At 38.1% G+C, this 17,543-nt stretch overlaps 1 protein-coding gene across 40 annotated transcripts in view; it reads right to left on the bottom strand.

Annotated features, from left to right (window-relative positions):
* Positions 1–4,292: 4,292 nt before the first annotated feature.
* The window catches only part of HP1BP3 (heterochromatin protein 1 binding protein 3), a 34,409-nt gene continuing 21,158 nt past the window's right edge, over positions 4,293–17,543 (bottom strand). For 35 of the 40 annotated variants that reach the window (XM_023635573.2, XM_070260798.1, XM_023635578.2 and 32 more), the window contains 5 exons: positions 14,442–14,532; positions 10,061–10,220; positions 8,090–8,201; positions 6,552–6,665; positions 4,293–6,097 (listed from right to left, as the gene is read on the bottom strand). In XM_023635573.2, coding sequence (XP_023491341.1) covers positions 5,803–6,097; positions 6,552–6,665; positions 8,090–8,201; positions 10,061–10,220; positions 14,442–14,532 — 772 coding nt within the window. In that variant the 3' untranslated portion in view covers positions 4,293–5,802. Of the gene's footprint in view, positions 6,098–6,551; positions 6,666–8,089; positions 8,202–10,060; positions 10,314–14,441; positions 14,533–17,543 lie in introns of all 40 variants that reach the window. The other 5 variants (XR_011436528.1, XR_011436530.1, XR_011436529.1 and 2 more) reach the window with 1 other exon arrangement.

Raw genomic sequence — 17,543 nt, 5'->3', positions numbered from 1 at the left:
TTTCTCTGTAACCCTACTCCCCATCCACAGCCAGCTAAGGTGCCAGGTTTGGCCAGGTGGCAGCTGATGGCAGCCTAGGTCTCTGGTGACCCCCACTTAGAAGGTACTCACATTCCTTGCCCACCTGACTTCTCTTTTCTCCTGCTCCTTGCATGGCAAACTCAAAGCTGTATACGTTTTTTCTTGCTCATCTTTTAACCGGTACAACCCTCTTGTAACTTGTTGCTGGACGTTTTGCTGCCTCAGCTATCTGTGTACAAAACCACAAAGGAAGGCGTGGAGGAAAGGTGATTGTCCCCAAGTCTACCAGGCCTGGGTTCATGGCTAATGTTACCACTTACTGCATGTTCAATTTGGGGAAAATTAACTAAATTTACTTACTTCTGAAAATTGGGGATAATTTCACAGATCTCTGAGAATATATTTGTGAGGGTTTCAGAGTGCGATTAAAGTGCTTAGCAATAGGAAACTACGATGAATGGCAGTTTAAACCACAAAACTGAACTCCTGTGAAACTGGATATTCTGGCTCAAAAAAAAAAAAAAATCAGTCTTTCCTAAAATTCTAAAATGACTTAGTAACCTTAGTGTAGTGCACATGGTTCAATCTTTCTTTGATGCCTGATAATCTCATTGCCTCTGGGTAGTTAGTCTAAAAAAAAAAAAAATTATGGATTTAAACCGTCTTATCTTACAGATGAGGAAATCAAGGCTCAGGGAGACTAAGTGGCTTGGCCAAGGTCACACAGCTGGTGAGTGACACAGTCCCCAAGGACCACTATGCAGGACCACAGCTACAGATGTCAGGACACTGGGCTGAGTGATGTACTCTAGCCAGGAGTCAGTCTCAAGTTGGAATTGATGAAAATTTCATTCTACTGCACCAGCAAATTTAAGTTACACAAAGAAGTAATATAAAGGATTTCAGTTTGACATGAGAAGAATTTCATCAGAGCAGAACTTCTCCAACAGTAAAACGGATGAGCAAGGCTGCTGTGTTAACTCTCGGGTTTCAGGAAAAAGCCTATCTGCTGGTATTGGGCAAGCAAAGCAGGGGAGCAGACGAGTGAGGTGTCTTTCAGGATCGTGAGTAAAGCAGCAAGGATTTCTAGCATTCCAGCTCATGGGTACTAAGCAGATATCATGTCCAAAAAATTCCGCCGTCAGACAATCCCCACTCCGGAATTCCTCTTGGTAAGCCTCATGGAGTCCAAGTTCACAGTTTATAAAGAGCAAGAAAGCTGCTTCCTCAGCAACACAAAAGTTCTGGTAGAAGCTGTGGCTGCTGGAGGAAAAGCTTCCCAAGTTTCAGCATCCTGTGAGCTGAAAGAATTCGACTATAAATTGTGAAGAAACCAGAAAATGTCCCATGGCTACGATTTGAGAATGATCAAGTACCTGTACAGTGCCCTAAAAAAAGCCCTTAGGGCAGCCTAGATAACATTTCCCAGTAATCAAAGATCTAATTTTAATAGTTCTTACCAAAATTCTTAAATCAAAAGCCACACTGACTGCTATTAGCAACCTTACTAATTTCATCTCATTTCCAAATCCTCTGCACTCTACTAAATAAGCCTTTTCTTTTCTGTAAATAGAACATGGGTGTCACTGGGCTGTAGGATAACGGGAGAATTCAGAAGTTTGAAAGATTGCCAAGGGGAGACAATCGAGCAGAGCAGCTAGAGATGGCTCTGTGTTCGGAGTGCCTGGGTTTCATTCTGGCTTTGCCACTTACTATGACCAGGGGGCAAATTTCTGAACCTCACTCTGTGCCTGTTTCCCCTTCTATAAAATGGAGATAATAAAGAATGACCATCTCACAGGGTTGCTAAGATTAAACGAGATAATACACATATAGACCCTGACATGTAGATAAAAATCAGTTAGCTATTATTGTCTCTATTATTATTTAGGTAACAAGTCACACTTCTAAGTACACTTTATCAAACATATTCAAGGCATCCTAGAGAATGGTCTCTTCGCTAAGCAAAGATTTAATAGCAAATACTGTTTATACATTTATATGCAATATCAAGAGAGAGATTTGCAACGTCTTGGGAAGGTACCTTCTGAAGCCTCCTTTGACATACCACTTGTTGACAAAGCAAATTAGGAAAGGTTAAAACTAACCTAATAAATTTAAATAATCAAAGGCAGACAATTCCTCCAATAGAAAAAAAACCCCATTGAAATTAAGAATCTTCTGGAAAATGATAGAAGGAAAGAATATAGTAATAAAGATGGTAGAGATTTGTTTCTTAAAAAAGGAAAATCCTTGGGGCCAGCCCGGTGGCGCAGCAGTTAAGTTCACACATTCTGCTTTGGCAGCCTGGCGTTTGCTGGTTCAGATCCCAGGTGCGGACATGGCGCCGCTTGGCATGCCATGCTGTGTAGGCGTCCCACATATAAAGTGGAGGAAGATGGGCACGGATGTTAGCTCAGGGCCAGTCTTCCTCAGCAAAAAGAGGATTGGCAGCAGATGTTAGCTCAGGGCTAATCTTCCTCCAAAAAAAAAAAAGGAAACGCACTGCAGCGGAGGGGTCCTGTTCAGCACCTCTAATGGCTTCTAAGCATCTAGGTCCAGTAGTCCCTATGCTAGGAGCTTCAGCGGCTTTGCTTCTTCGGCGTCGTCAGCAGAACTGTGACCATCTATTCTACCACAAAAACGCAAGTGACTGGGAAACAACGTCAATGAGGGACCTCTGGGGATAGTTTAATAATAGTGTTTTCCCAGTTAAGAATAGAATTTCCCTTCTTTCATGCATAAAATTAGGATTTCTGCATAACCCAAAAAGAAAAGTAATTAATATGAATTTTCAGGTTCCAAAGATGCATGCAACATTATAATCCTTAACTATAAGCCTAAATTTTGAAAGTTTCTCTTAGTTGGCTAAATACAGCAGTTTATGAATATGCTGGTTTAAGCTCTTTCTCCTGGCGTATCAGGATAACAGTATCTCAGCCTGAGCAAGAATAAATCCATAGGTTCTTTAAATTAGGTATAAGAATAGGTTAGCAAACCTAGACTAAGCTGACAAAATTTTCCAAGAAAAATCAGGGAAAAAATGTCCAAGGTATTGATATATTACCTAGGTCTTGTTTTCATGTAATTCTCCTGTTACTTATACCCACTGCCCAATGACTGGAACACGCATCTGTTTTCTAAGGTGTATGCTGGACCAGGCTTCCTTTAATTCAGTCTGTGTGCACAGTTCGGCTCAGGTTCTAGGTGTGTTGACTGCTTCTGTCATACTAAGGAAAGGTCTCCACGTTTCTCTGCAATGGAATTTCTTTCTCATTTTGTAGGTTAAGAAGCCAACAATCTCTCTCCCAGCACTTTCTGAGATTCATGTGTCAAAGGTACTTCGTAGATGGTTTAAGAGTATATGAAAGAAACACCGTAACTGAGCTCACTAAGTCACTAACACTGAAGCACTGATCCACGCTGGAAATTGCTGGGATTATCTCTTGGATTTGCTGTTTTCCTTTCTGTAACATGAAAGTAAAAATTGTGTGTTCTGCTCTCCTTTAGAATGCCTGGAAGGTAAAAACAAACATCCCTTTATCTCAAAGTAATTAAAGTGCAAGTCTTTCTTAGCTGGGGATTCTCACTGGCCAAGTGCAATGGCCCTCCCGTCGTTTCCCTTTATGTGATGCCACAGCAAGGACAGTCCTGTCCTTACTGGAACTTTGCGAAGTTGACACAATGTCAGAGTCGGAACGGATCTTAAATGATCTAAACTTCTCAAGCTGTGTTGGGATGCCTGATGTACACTATAACTACCAGGTGACTGTTCAGAAAATCTTAAACAAAGAAGCCAACCAAAATCCTCCAACTTTCTTTCCCAGAAAAGTAGAGAATTCTTAGCACAGGTACCTAACGCCCATGCTATTAAGAATTACACCTTCCAAACAGCATCAGAGAAATGAGAATTACTTTCTAGAATTAGGTCTCTAGGGTTAATCCACCCTTCTGCAGTGCTGAATTTGTTTTGCAGTCCAAGGACATATCTAAATATTAAACATGAAAAACTAGAATCTATGATCTGGAAAACAAGGGCCTTAATAAAAATACAAAATGATTTTCTTTAAACCTATTGATTAAATAATCAGGTTCAGTATATCTAGAAACATCATTTACCATCTATATTATTCAAAAGCAAACAAACTGAAGCTTGTATTTAACATGGAGGGAGGGAGGCTACTGCAAGGAGTAGAAAAGACTCGAAATGAGGGCAACACCTTACTTCTAAGGATATACTAGAAACTCTTAAATATAAGCTACAGTTCAGCAGCTTTTAAAATTTCATGTTTATTCATATTTTTCAAAATATATGTACATAAAAAAAGGAAGATTTACAACAGGAAAGATTGCCTTACATGCAACACAAATTCCAATGAACTCATGATGGGATCACACATGATTATGGATCTAATTGAAGCCAATCTTCTCGAGTCCATTTCCCAGCCACACGTCGGGCTGCAGACAAGATCCCAGGAGACAGTGCAAGTGGAATGAATGAGACAGATATCTTCTGCTTCTGGCAGCACTTAAGGGGCCAGAGGATGTACACCAAAAGGTTTAAGACAATTAAAATGTCAAGTGCCACAGGGAGGATAAATGATAACCAGAAACCAGTATTTCTCAAGTAGAAAGCTACTACTATTTAACACAACCTCACAATACTAAAACAAATACAAATAAGAAAGGGTTAGGTAGTTGGGCTTCATTTGCTTTTTTTCTTTTCTTTTTTTAAATATCTCAAAAAGGAAGCCACTTGTTTGATATCAAAAGTGCTGTGGAAAGAAAGGAGGGGAAAAAAACCCAGAGATGAATCTGGAATCTAGTTTATTTTAGCAAATTGTATGTTTTTCCACTTAACATTTCTACATTAGCAATGATTTAACTCTCCAACATTTCCTTATAAAAAAGGCATACAGGAAGTGACAATTCATGCTCCAAATATTAAAAAATATATTTAAACATTTGATCAAGAAGATTTCATATGTTTTTACTTTCGGTAACACAGGTGACACCAGAAACCACAAATTTAATATATTTCTCTATTTCTCCTTCAGTCAAAAACCAAGTGGTGGAGAGAACTTGTGCTTGCTGTTAAGGGAATCCAATGCCCTGGGCCAGCAAAAAACACCTGGAAATTGATCAATACGAAAAGCGGCCCAAAGGAGTCGTGCATCTTCAGAATCTAATGAGAGCATAATGTTTTTGGCTTATTCCCAAAGCTAAGTCATCTCGGTATTTATAGTTGGAGAGAAAGGGTTAGTGGAGTGATTTTATAAATAAGATGAATTATTACAGCTATAACTGAAGTCTTCAGGCAGGAGGCTTTGCAATTCAGTCAGTGCTATACTGCCTCCTTGTACTTCCAGCACCTGACCAGCATCCTGTTCTTGATGCTTTCTGCAAACATAAAAATCTTTGCAACTATTTAGACAAAACTGGAAGGGAAAAAAAACAAACCAAAAAAAAAAGCCAAAGTTGACCATAAAAAAAGAAAGAAGGTTGGGGTGGAGGGAGAAAAAAGGACAAGTATAGATTACACAGTGCAGGAAAGTCCAGAATCATCACAGAAATTAAAATGACTGCGGGAAGGGGCAGGCACCAAGAACAGCACCTAAAGCTAACAAATGCCTAAATTGGTTTATTTATATTCCCTCCCCACAATGTTCACAGAGGAGGAAAAAAATGTAATTTTCAAAGCATCAAAACTAAAACAAATGCAAACTGACCTTAGAAAATAAGATTTTGAATTTCATCATGATACCCTTTTTCCTATAAAATTTACTTTTTTGCTTTGAAAGATTTCTTCATGGTGGATTTGCCCTTGCCAGGCAATTTCACTTCCTTTCTCACACTGGCCGCAGGTTTCTTTGAAGAGCTACCACTAGGTTTCTTGATGATAGAGGGTGAGGGTCTGGCTTTCTTGGTGGGAGTTTTGGCCTTAGGAGGGGCTTTCTTGGGTAGGGGCCTAGCTTTCCCTCGCTGGGCAGCTGGGACTTTAGGTGCAGGCTTGGACCCTCTCTGCTTCACTGGCGCAGTCCTCCCTGATGACTTGGCTGGGGTTTTCTTCTGCAACCTGTGAGAAGCAAAAAGCAAAGGCTGTCACTTAGTACTTGAGAGATTCACTTTGCCAGGATGACCAGATATTTTGCCAAAAAAATAGAGCATAGGTATAAGTCACCTGTGTTAAGAAGAGGAATGTGATTTATTATTTTTTTAGAAACTAGAGGCTTAAGTAAAATTGTATAAAAATTCAACCAATTCATGGAAGTCTACACATAATCCCATGATGTTTTTCCTAGGAAAACAGGGAATTATTTTTCTTTGAATATCCAAAATTACTGATATGTATACAGGTTTGACCAAAGAGTAAATTACCTACTCACAGTGCTTCAGTCCCTGAATTCTCAAGGAGAAGACAAGTTCAAATGTTACAGAGTGCTTGAGAAGCATCCTGAGTGGCTGGAGTGCTCACAGCCTCCCCTAGGTGCCATTTCAGCTCTAAGACAGAAGGGCTCACACATCCACACCTTCTCTTAGGCGGTGGCTCTTCATCCTCAGAGTCTTCTTCTGATGAGTCATCTTCATCTTCATCCTCATCTTTAGAATCATCTGGCTCTTTCTTTGGAAATAGAACTCCTGGGCTGTGGGGAAAAAAAATCAGGTAAAAGAGAAGTCCTATACAGAACAAGGAAAAGAATGAGAACCTAAATTTTCTTCCCTGGACATCACTCACTTCCTCCTACCCTCCTCCAAAATGTCAAGTTAGGTTACAAATATCAGGATACAATTTAACCTATTTTGAACACACATACAACGCTGTGACAAATCTACCCCAGACCATACCTCGTTCCCTGCCTCCCTCCAGTTAACAAAATTAATTCTTACTCATTTATTTAGTGAACAATTATTTAAGCTCCTGCTGCGTGTCCAGCACTGCATTGGCCACTGAATATACCAGCAGGGAACAGTCTGTAAGGCAGTGAACAGTCTGCATAGCAGTATACATTTTTTGCCCTGATGATACTGGCAAAAGACCTCATAGTATTATAAAGCCCAAATCTCTTCAAAGTTTTAGAGAAATTCAGCAAGGATCTGCTAATTTTTCTTTGCCCTTAATGGGAGAAATCTTGATCCTGTTGATTAATAAGTCCTTGCATTGTAACATTTTTTGTGTATAACTTTAAGAATTAAATCTATTATTTATTTTTTTGCTGAGGAAGATTAGCCCTGAGCTAACATCTGTGTCAATCTTCCTCCACTTTCTATGTGGGTTGCCACCACAGCATGGCTGACAAGTGGTGTAGGTCTGTGACAGGGATCTGAACCCACAAACCCGGGCCACTGAAGTGAAGTGTGCTGAACTTAACCACTATGCCATGGGGCTGGCTCCTAAAGTTTAATGTTTGAAAAATTCAAATAATATGCATTCAGCCAAATAACATTTGTTTGTGCACAAAGAACAATATAAAAAGGACACATTGTACTCCTGCTAAAATTGGGTTTAGTAGTACATGTCATGGCGCTTCACTAGAAATGAAAGTACAAGGAGGCTATAGCAGGGTACAGGGAACAATGCTCGGCTCAAAGAAGGGGCTCAATGGATTCTTTGGTTCAATGAATAAATAAGGTGATGTCTAAGAGATAGGTTTTCAAATAAATCTCCCTGTCTCTACAGTATGAAGAAGGCAGATTAGGATTCTTGGAATATTCTCCCTGATCAGTGCTGGACAATTAAAACATATATATAATCCTCTAATTATCTTCTTGTCATTATCATTTATTTAATAAAAAACGAATGAACCTCAAATTACTGGCCAAGGATCTCAAAGAAGTCTTGATTTTAGGAAGTGCTGGCTAACAAGCAGCTTCAGAAGGATAGCCAAAATTTCCCTGTTCTTACATCAAAACCTTTTGCTCTACAACAATACTGCCTTAAGTAGTCTTTATTTTCAAATACATACAGTTCAGTGTAATAGTAATAAGGATAAAATAAGTTAATCCAAGCCTGTAACCTAGAATAGTATTTTAAACATACAGTACTTCATATTATGGGCTAGGTACTTACCTGGGGTAATAGGGAAAACAGAGCTGGAAGGTGCCACTGAATCCTTTACCAGAGATCTGTTCCATCCACCCATTCTTTTCGCATTTCTGCAAGGTTTTCTTCAGCAAATGCACTGAACAAAAATTCAGGAATTAAGAAATTTAGTTATTTAAATTTGATGACTCTCTCAACCACAGTTATACATCAATTTAATGTCCTATCACATACAGTAATTGACATGTGCTAAGTGAAACTTTCGTGGCCAAAGGGATTAACTAATTCACTAAACATTCATTAAGTGTCCATAATTTGGCAAGAGTTGAAATATAATGGCAACAGACTTCAGAGACCATTGGGTCAAATTCCTCATTTTACAGAAAGGGAAATAGGAACCCAGAGTGGTTAGTGACTTGCCTTACAAGTTGCACAAAAATGGCTAATACCTGACTTAAGACTAAATCTGTCCTTATTTCCATCCATCCAAACATCTATTGAGTACCAATCATCTAGGAGAGTATGTATAAAGATAAACAGAACTAATTTCTCATGAATCAGCAAACAGTAACAGAATGATATCATGGCTCCAAAAGGTCTCACCAATTCTCGTCTTTCATAAAGAGACACATCAAAAATATATTTTATGGTGATTCAATATCCAAAATATAGCTGCAATATTACTGCAACTGACAAAGTTAATAATGAAATTCATGTTCTTAGAACACTTGGCCAAAAGAGAAAATCATAAAATAGTCTATAAGGGTCAACATGCACAATTAACACAGTACCCTGTTGTGTCTGTGAGGAAGATTGGCCCTGACCTAACATCTGTTGCCAATCTTCCTCTTTTTGCTTGAGGAAGATTGTCGCTGAGCTGACAATCTTCTGTGCCAATCTTCCTCTATTTTATGTGGGATGCCACTACATAGCATGGCTTGATGAGAGGTGCTAGGTCCAAGCCCAGGATCTGAACCTACAAACCCTGGGCCACTGAAGCGGAGGGAGGGCACGAATTTAACCACTATGCCACAAGGCCAGCCCCAACACAGAATGTATCTTAAGTAAGGAAAGATTAAAAAACAATCAGAAAGTATTCCTTCATAATGTTAAAAAAATACATCTTACATATATTAAAAGTCAATATTGGGGCCAGCCGGGTGGCGCAGCGGTTAAGTGCGCATGTTCTGCTTTGGTGGCCCAGGGTTCACCAGTTTGGATCCCGGGTGCGGACATGGCACTGCTTGGCATGCCATGCTATGGTAGGCATCCCACATATAAAGTAGAGGAGGATGGGCATGGATGTTAGCGCAGGGCTAACCTTCCTCCAAAAAAAAAAAAAAATCAACATTAAGACTTCAAAATCACCTTTTTATTTAAAACAATATATTCTAGTTTGCATTTTCTGTTAGTTACTTCATTTCCATATTCCTCACCCTACACCACTGTGACTATTCTAGTAGTTCACTGAGAAAATACAGTCTCACTAATCCATATATGATAATGCTGCCAAGGCAAGGTTTGTGATCTCAAATCACCACCTGAAGGGTAAATACACTTTACTGGAAAAAAGTATTTTCTGTTATAGGGCCTAAATCAATGAGAAATAACCTAAGTAGTAAGTATTTAAAAACACTGGCTTGGTTTTAAGGTGCAATTAGATGTTTTGGTAAACACACAGAAGTGGGCAAAAAGATACTAAACTTGAGAGGCATTTTAAACCTAGAGATTTACCTAAATTACAATAAAAATACCAGAAAAATCTTTACAGCAAAGTAAAATCAAATTCTGATCTTCAGCAGATATTGTAAATTAAAGAGAAGGCTTGATTATTTTCCTTTCTGTAAATCATAAATTAAATTTGAAAAGTTGTGGTTCCCCCTCTTGGTTTTCCCTGACAGTAGTTAATGCTTTGTAATTAGTAACACCATCTGTAGTGATTTTTCACAAGATGGTACCCCTAATCCTGGTTAAATGCATACAACTCTTAAGTCTTACTTTGATAGTTGGAATTGGTCCCTGGGTGGTTCTCCAGGACATACTTCTTCAGAGCAGTGGTGGAGCAGGTCTTCGGCTCATTCATGGCAGCAATGGCAGACAAGATTGCATATTCCATCAGGCTTCCACCAAGCAGGGGTTTCTCCCCTGATTTCTTCAGCTGTTTTCCAAGGAGGAAGAGAAAAGCATCAAGACAACACTCTCCCAAAGCAGGTCAAGACAAGACTCCTCTGCACCAGGTGGGTCGGAGTTCCTGCATTAGCACAGATATGTTTTACAATAAATTGTCAGGTTAGGGACTTTCTCTTCCCACTCATCAGGTATTCACCCTAACTGAGGAGTCCCAGCCCTCCTATGGATATTTTCTCCTTCCATCTACCCCTCCATCCAACCTAAAATATCAATAGCTAACCTAACCCAAAGAGACCAACAAGTCTACCCCAATAAGCAGATTAACTTTTTATGCCCCCAATAAACTAAGACACTTTTATTTGAGAATACTTCCTTTTTCCTGAATCTAAAAAATAAAGTAGTTATAAAAATAGTAAGTAGGCAAACAGCAAAGGAAAAGTTTGATAAATATTTAAGGTATCATACAACAGAAAATTACATAGCATATTTTATGGACAAAAGGCTGGGGAACAAAGGTTAGCACTAATAAGCAAAAAGGGTGAAAGGACAAACTCAGGTATGGTCTACAATAGTGATTTTCAGAGCGGTCCACAAACCCCTTGGGGTTCCTGAGACCCTTGCAGAGGACCTGCAAGGTCAAAACTATTTTCATAGTAATACTAAGATGCGATGTGCCTTTTTCACTGTGGTGACACTTGCACTGATGGTGAAAAAGCAATGATGGATAAAACTGGTGCTACCTTATCACAAATCAAGGCAGAGAAACAAAAATATACCACTAGTTACTATATTCTTTACTGCTATGCACTTGTGGTTTAAAAAAAAAAAAAGCCAGTTTCACTTAAAAATATCCTTGATGAAGTATTAAAAATTATTTTATTAACTCTCAACACCAGTGCACGTCTTTTTCATATTTTATTATATGGGATAAACAGGAAGAATGCATAAAGTATGTTGGCTGCACATGGAGGTATGATGGTGGTCTCAAGGAAAAGCACCCCACTGATTGAGCTGTGAAGCTGAACTAGCTGCATTTTTCATGGAATATCCTTTTTATTTGATGGAACAACTAACAAACTATGGTTATTCAGACTTGGGTATCTGATAGACATTGTCTTGAAAACGAATAAAGTGAGCCTGTCACTTCAAGGAAAACAAGTAACAGTATTAGTTGTCAATGATAAAATTCAACTTTTTAAGAGAAAATTTAAATTGAGAAAACTTGTATCTACTATTGTGAGTTTGATAACCCTAGTACTTAAATATTGTTCTGATGAGATCAGTGGGTGATATTAATGAATGTGATTTTTGTTACTGTTTTTGACAAAATGTGTCAACATTTAAAAACTCTGCATAATTCAGTGAACCCATAACTTCCAAATGACCATGTGACAAATTTACACATGATTAAAAGATCTACTCGAAGTTTAAGACAAACCAAAAGGATTTTAAGGTAACAGAGTAGAAGTTGTTCACTGACATGGTTTCAGGTTCTACATGGCAAATAAACTTTAAGGAATTACCACAAAATCAAGTAATGTAATATACTATATTAACACAATAAAGGAGAAAAACCACATGATCATCTCAAGAGACTAAAAAAAAGTATTTGACAAATCCAACAGCCATTCATAATAAAAACTCTCAACAAGCTAGTAATAGAAAGACTGAATAGACAAAGATGTCTGCTCTCATGGCTGTATTAGAGTGCCTATCTAGTGGAATCAAGCCGGGGGGGGGGGGGGGGGAGACATCCTGATTGGAAAGGAAGAAGTAAAATGCTCTTTATTTGCAGATGACATGATCCAGTATGTAGAAAATCCTAGGGAATCCACAAAAGATCCTAAGAAGCCCACAAAAAACCTACTAGAACTAGTAAATGAGTTCAGCAAGGTCACAGGATACAAGATCAACAGACAAATCAATTTTATTTCTATAGCCTAGCAATGAACAATCTGAAAAGGAAAATAAGAAAATTCCATTCACCATACCATGGAAATACCTAGGAATAAATTTAACAAAAGAAATATAAGACTTATACACTAGAAACTACAAAACATTACCAAAAGAAGTTAAGATCTAAATAAATGAAGAGACCGAAGACTTATATTTCCCAATTTGAAAACTCACTACAAAGCTACAGTCATCAACACAGTGTGGTACTGGCATAAGGATTCACATATAGATCAATGAACAGAACTGAGAGTCCAGAAACCCTTAAATTTATGGTCAACTTTTTGATTTTTGATAAAGGTGCCAAGGCAAATCAATGGGGAAAGGATAGTCTTTTCAATAAATGGTACTAGGAGAACTGAATAGCCACATGCAAAAATACAAATTTACACCCTTACCTCTTACCATAAAACAAAACTTAACTCAAAATTGATCATGGACCTAAATTTAAGAGCTAAAACTATAAAACTCTTGCAAGGAAACATACGAGTAAATCTTCGTGACCTTAAGTTAGGTGATGATTTATTTGATGTAACAGCAACAGCATAAGCAATTAAAAAGAACTGATAAACTAGACTTCATCAAAATTAAACACTTGGGGCGGGCCCCGTGGCATGGTGGTTAAGTTTGGCGGGCTCTGCTTCAGTGGCCCACGTTCATGGGTTCAGATCCTGGGCACGGACCTACACCACTTGTCAACCATGCTGCGGCAGCAACCCACATAGAAAGTGGAGGAAGACTGGCACAGATCTTAGCTCAGGGCTAATATTCCTCAAGCAAAAAAAAAAAAAGAGGAAGACTGGCAACAGTTGTTAGCTCAGGGCTAATCTTCCTCAGCCAAACAAAAAAGTTAAACACTTTTGCACTTCAAAAGATACCATTAAGTGAAAGCTCAGGCCACAGAATAGGAGAAAATATTTACAAATCATGTATCTAATGAGGAAGTTGTATTTAGTTATGTAACTCTTATAAATCAATAAGATGACAACCCAATTTCAAAAATGGGCAAAGGATGTGAATTGACATTTTACCAGAGAAGATAAACAAACGTCCACTAAGCACATGAAAAGATGGTCAACATCAGTAGTCATCAGGGAAATACCAACCAAAACCACAACAAGATGCCACTTTGTATCCACCAGTATGGTTATAACCAAAGAGACAATGTCAAGTGTTGACAGAGATATGCAGAAACTAGAACCCTTATATATTGATGGTGGAAATGTAAAATGACACACACTTTGGCAGTTTCTTAAAACAAATTTACCATATAGTCCAGCAAGTCCACACTCCTAGTTATATACCCAAGTGAAATGAAAACATTTTATCTGCACAAAGATTTGGAATAAATGCTCATAAGCAATATTAATCATAATAGCTAAAAAGTAGAAATAACTCAAATGTTCATCAACTTGTAAATGGATAAATAAAATGTGTCAGATCCATACAATGGAATACTATTTGGCAATAAAAAGAAATGAAAGTGCTGATTCGTGCTGCAACATGGATAAAACTAAAAAAATACTATGCTAAGTGAAAAAAGTCAGACACAGAAGACCACATGTTGCATGATTCTATCTATATAAAATACGTAGAAAAGGCAACTCCATACAGAAAGAAGGTTCATTAGTAGGTTGGCTGGGGATGGGAATGGGGAATGACTGCAAATGGGCACAAAAGATTTTTTTCAGGGGATGGAAATGTTTTAAAATTGGATTGTTGTGATGACTGTACAACTCTATAAATTTACTAAAAATCATTGAATTATAAGTTCTAACTTAAAATGAGTGTATCTTATGGTATATAAATCATAGCTCAATAAAGCTATTAAAAATATCATTTGTTGAGTTTTGGTATAGTAGCAAAGAATATAATATACACAACTATTTGAAAATTATCTTAAAACACTCCATCCTTTTCTAACTATATTTCTGTGTGAGCTGAACCTTCTTCATAGATCTAACCCAAAGTAAAACAGATACGAGCTGTCGTCTATTAGGCTAGATGTTAAAATTTCTCATTAAAATTTTTTAAAAATTCTCATTAAAATTTGTTTTGGAAACTATAGTTTTCACAAAAAATGTTATGTTAATGTGTAATGGGTTATTTTTAAATGAACTAATAAATATTTAAAGTTTTCTCAGTTTTAATTTCTACTATGATAAATATTGATAGGTATATCCACATAAACAAAAGCTCTTGGGATCCTCAATAAATCATTAGAGTAAAGGAGGCCCTGAAACGAAAACTTTTGAAAACCACTTCTCTATATAACCAAGCCTTTTTGGCCTCTAACCTGGAATGTTCCAGAAGCACCTTTGCCAGTTATTTGTTCTAACTGGCCTCTCTCTACTGCTCTCTGCAGAGCGTTCTTCAACAGCTGAGGCCTGCAAATAAAACAAAAAATAGCAATGAATATATCAATGCAAGAGTGATCTGAAGAAACAGATCCAGGGCTATTCCCTGAACTAAATAAAGTTCTGACTCCTGTTATATGGAGTACTTTGTTAAAATGGACAATCAAGTAGTAAATTGTTAGCACTCTTAAGTGGCATTCTTTTTTCTTCAAGCAAAGAAGCCAAGCCATTACCTGTACATACAGAACCATGTATGATACAGAACCAATTTCCAAATTGCCAGGACACTCCAAAAACCAATCACTTATCACCAGACCACAACGGCAACCAAACTGTGTAATCAAGCAAAGAATGGGCATCTTTCAAGACCCATCCAACTCTGGAATTCTGAGGTAAAACTCCTGGATTTTTTAAAAGTATGTACACATTAACCAAAAACAATGGAGTCATTTTTTGCAAACCAGTATCTAAAGTCAGCCTAATAAGATACAATTCCCTTGGAAAGAAAATACGTTGTTTTTAACATAGTACCTCTGTCTTAAGAGGGCTGTAGTTAAAAAAAAAACATAAAAACTAGGTTATCAAAACCAAATGGCATGCAAGAAGAAACTGTATCATTAAAAACATAATACCAAAATGTTGAAGCAAGAGCTGCTCTGTCAAGGGGCAGTAGTCTGTATGGTGGCTGGGGAACCTCAAGTGCAGGGAGAACCAATCAAGCTGAATTACAGCTTTATGGGGACTGTGACAGAGAACAAGATGGAGTCAAATGTAAAGCTATGTATCCAGGCTAACAATAGGACGTCTAAGAAAGGACTCATCATAAGCCAAAACTTTGGTGATGTGTTTTGCCACACCTCTCAAGAAAAAATTACTAGAATAGCACCCAATAAAGCAGAGTATCATGAAACTCATTTGAAACTAGTTGCTACATAGACAGAAAAAAATCAATGAGACAGCCCAATGAGAGCCCAACTATTATCATTCAAGATGCTTCACTGAGCTTCGACATTTTTCTGTGGAGAAGAAATTCTGAATCTTATCTAACCACTAAGCATTACAGGCTGAGTTGACACAAGTTATTAATTCCATCATCCATATGCTTGGGGAAGAGGAGAAGAGTAGAGGGGAATCTCATGTGCTAACAGGATGCTAAAGAGCAGGAACTATACTATCAAATCGTGTACATGCCTGACACTCCAAATGAAGAAACTCCTCCCCCCAGCCCTGCCCTCCTCCAAAACTCCCAATGAAAGTATTTCTAAGCCAGTGCTATTCCATTCAGGACAAACATGACTTATGTCATGACCCAGACACACATATACTCACTCATTTATCCCACAAATATTTACTAAGTATTTATTATGGCTATGGAGGAATAAACACATAGATCTGGTCACTAAACTCAAGGAATTTACGAGATGATAAATGCATAATAGAGAGTGATAAGGGTCAGGGTTGAAGCACGTGCACAGAGCCTTGGGAACATAAGTGAGGCAGTGACTTAACTGTCAAACAATTTTTCTATTAGTTCCTCCATAAGTTAAAGGCTGATTTCCAATGGGGGATCACAGAGCTTAAGTAAAACACTGAAATCTCAGACTCTTTTCTTTATCAAATTAAATAACCGGTCTGAGAAGAATCTTCTTAACCAAGGTTCAAATGCTCCAGGCATAAGGATCACTTAAACCGGTCACCTTAATATTTTTGTTTTCTCAGCAATACCAACCATTACACTAGCATATACCTTGTCCTGGGCTTTTAGAAATCTCATTCACTCACTTCTATCTTCAGGTAAAACCATATTTACCAACTGCTTCAAAGTTTCTCAGACTGGCCTCTTCTCTCTAATCACTGCCAAACCTTAGTCAAAGCCACCATGCCCTGCCTTCTGGGTACTGCACTACTTTCTATTTTCATAGTGCACTCCACTATGAGGTTAATACACCTACAAAGGCCCCCTTTATTATGTTACTCAACTAACCAGGTATCAGGTCTTAATGCATCAACCCAGCTTCAAAGCCTTCCATAACATGGTCCCACCAGTCAGACCCAGGCTTCTGCTTCTTTTAGTACCCAAAAAAGAATGCCAACTCCTGCCTCTGAAATTTTCTCGTGCAGCTCCTTTGAGAATGCCTTCCCCACTCTATCATCCCATCTAAGTCTATCATCCCATCTAAATTCTACATTCTTCTGGACCTACTCAGGCCCCATCTCTTTACCCCTCTGCTAATTCACAGGCACAGCTCTCTTTTCTGGAAAAATTCTATAGTCCGTATCACACTATTTTTTACTGGCTATGGTGCCAACCGTTAATCATTTCTCCAAGGTCACAGGCAGTGGAAGAAACTGGCTACAAATGTGGGCAGTCTGACTCCAGATTCTGCATTCTTACACACTATGCTATGCCTGCACTTTCCAATATAAGACAATGCTAAACAGTGGAAAAAGTAAGAGGTGTATAACTGAAAGATGAAATAAAGTTCTGGCTCACCAGTGAATAGCCAGGTAACCCTGGGTAAGATTTTTACCAGCAAAACTGGGCTAGGAATATCTATTTTTAAGTCTATTTTGAGAATTATGGGAAACAATGTAAACAAAAGTGGTTTATAAAGCCCTATACAAATTCGAGGGACTGTTTATTGTTACAGCACTTTTTTTAAAAAGTAAGATGATTAGACGAGTTTAATTAGAAAGCAGGGAATAATGGGTGATTGTTGGTAGCCATGTTTTTCAACTGTGGAGAAAGGCAATCTCCACTGAAATATAAAAACGAAAGCCCTGTACAGAGAGAGCTGAAGGTAAGGGGTGGAGAGCACGTTGCAACTGACAGCAGCAACAGTTCTGAGCAGCAGGGATCTAAATAAGAGAATTACATCAGTCTGTTAGAAATGCACAGATGAATTAAGATAAAGAGACTCAAAATTACTACTTAATGGTTGAAACCATTAAGAATCTAAGGGGTCTCCAAAGAAATTAATACGTTTAGAGAAACGTATAGGGCATAAAATTGAATCTTGGCTTATGTTCATTTTTGGCGT

The sequence above is a fragment of the Equus caballus genome, chromosome 2 (genome assembly GCF_041296265.1).
Source record: "Equus caballus isolate H_3958 breed thoroughbred chromosome 2, TB-T2T, whole genome shotgun sequence".
NCBI classification, from domain to species: domain Eukaryota; kingdom Metazoa; phylum Chordata; class Mammalia; order Perissodactyla; family Equidae; genus Equus; species Equus caballus.
This window is presented reverse-complemented; position numbering and strand designations above follow the sequence as displayed.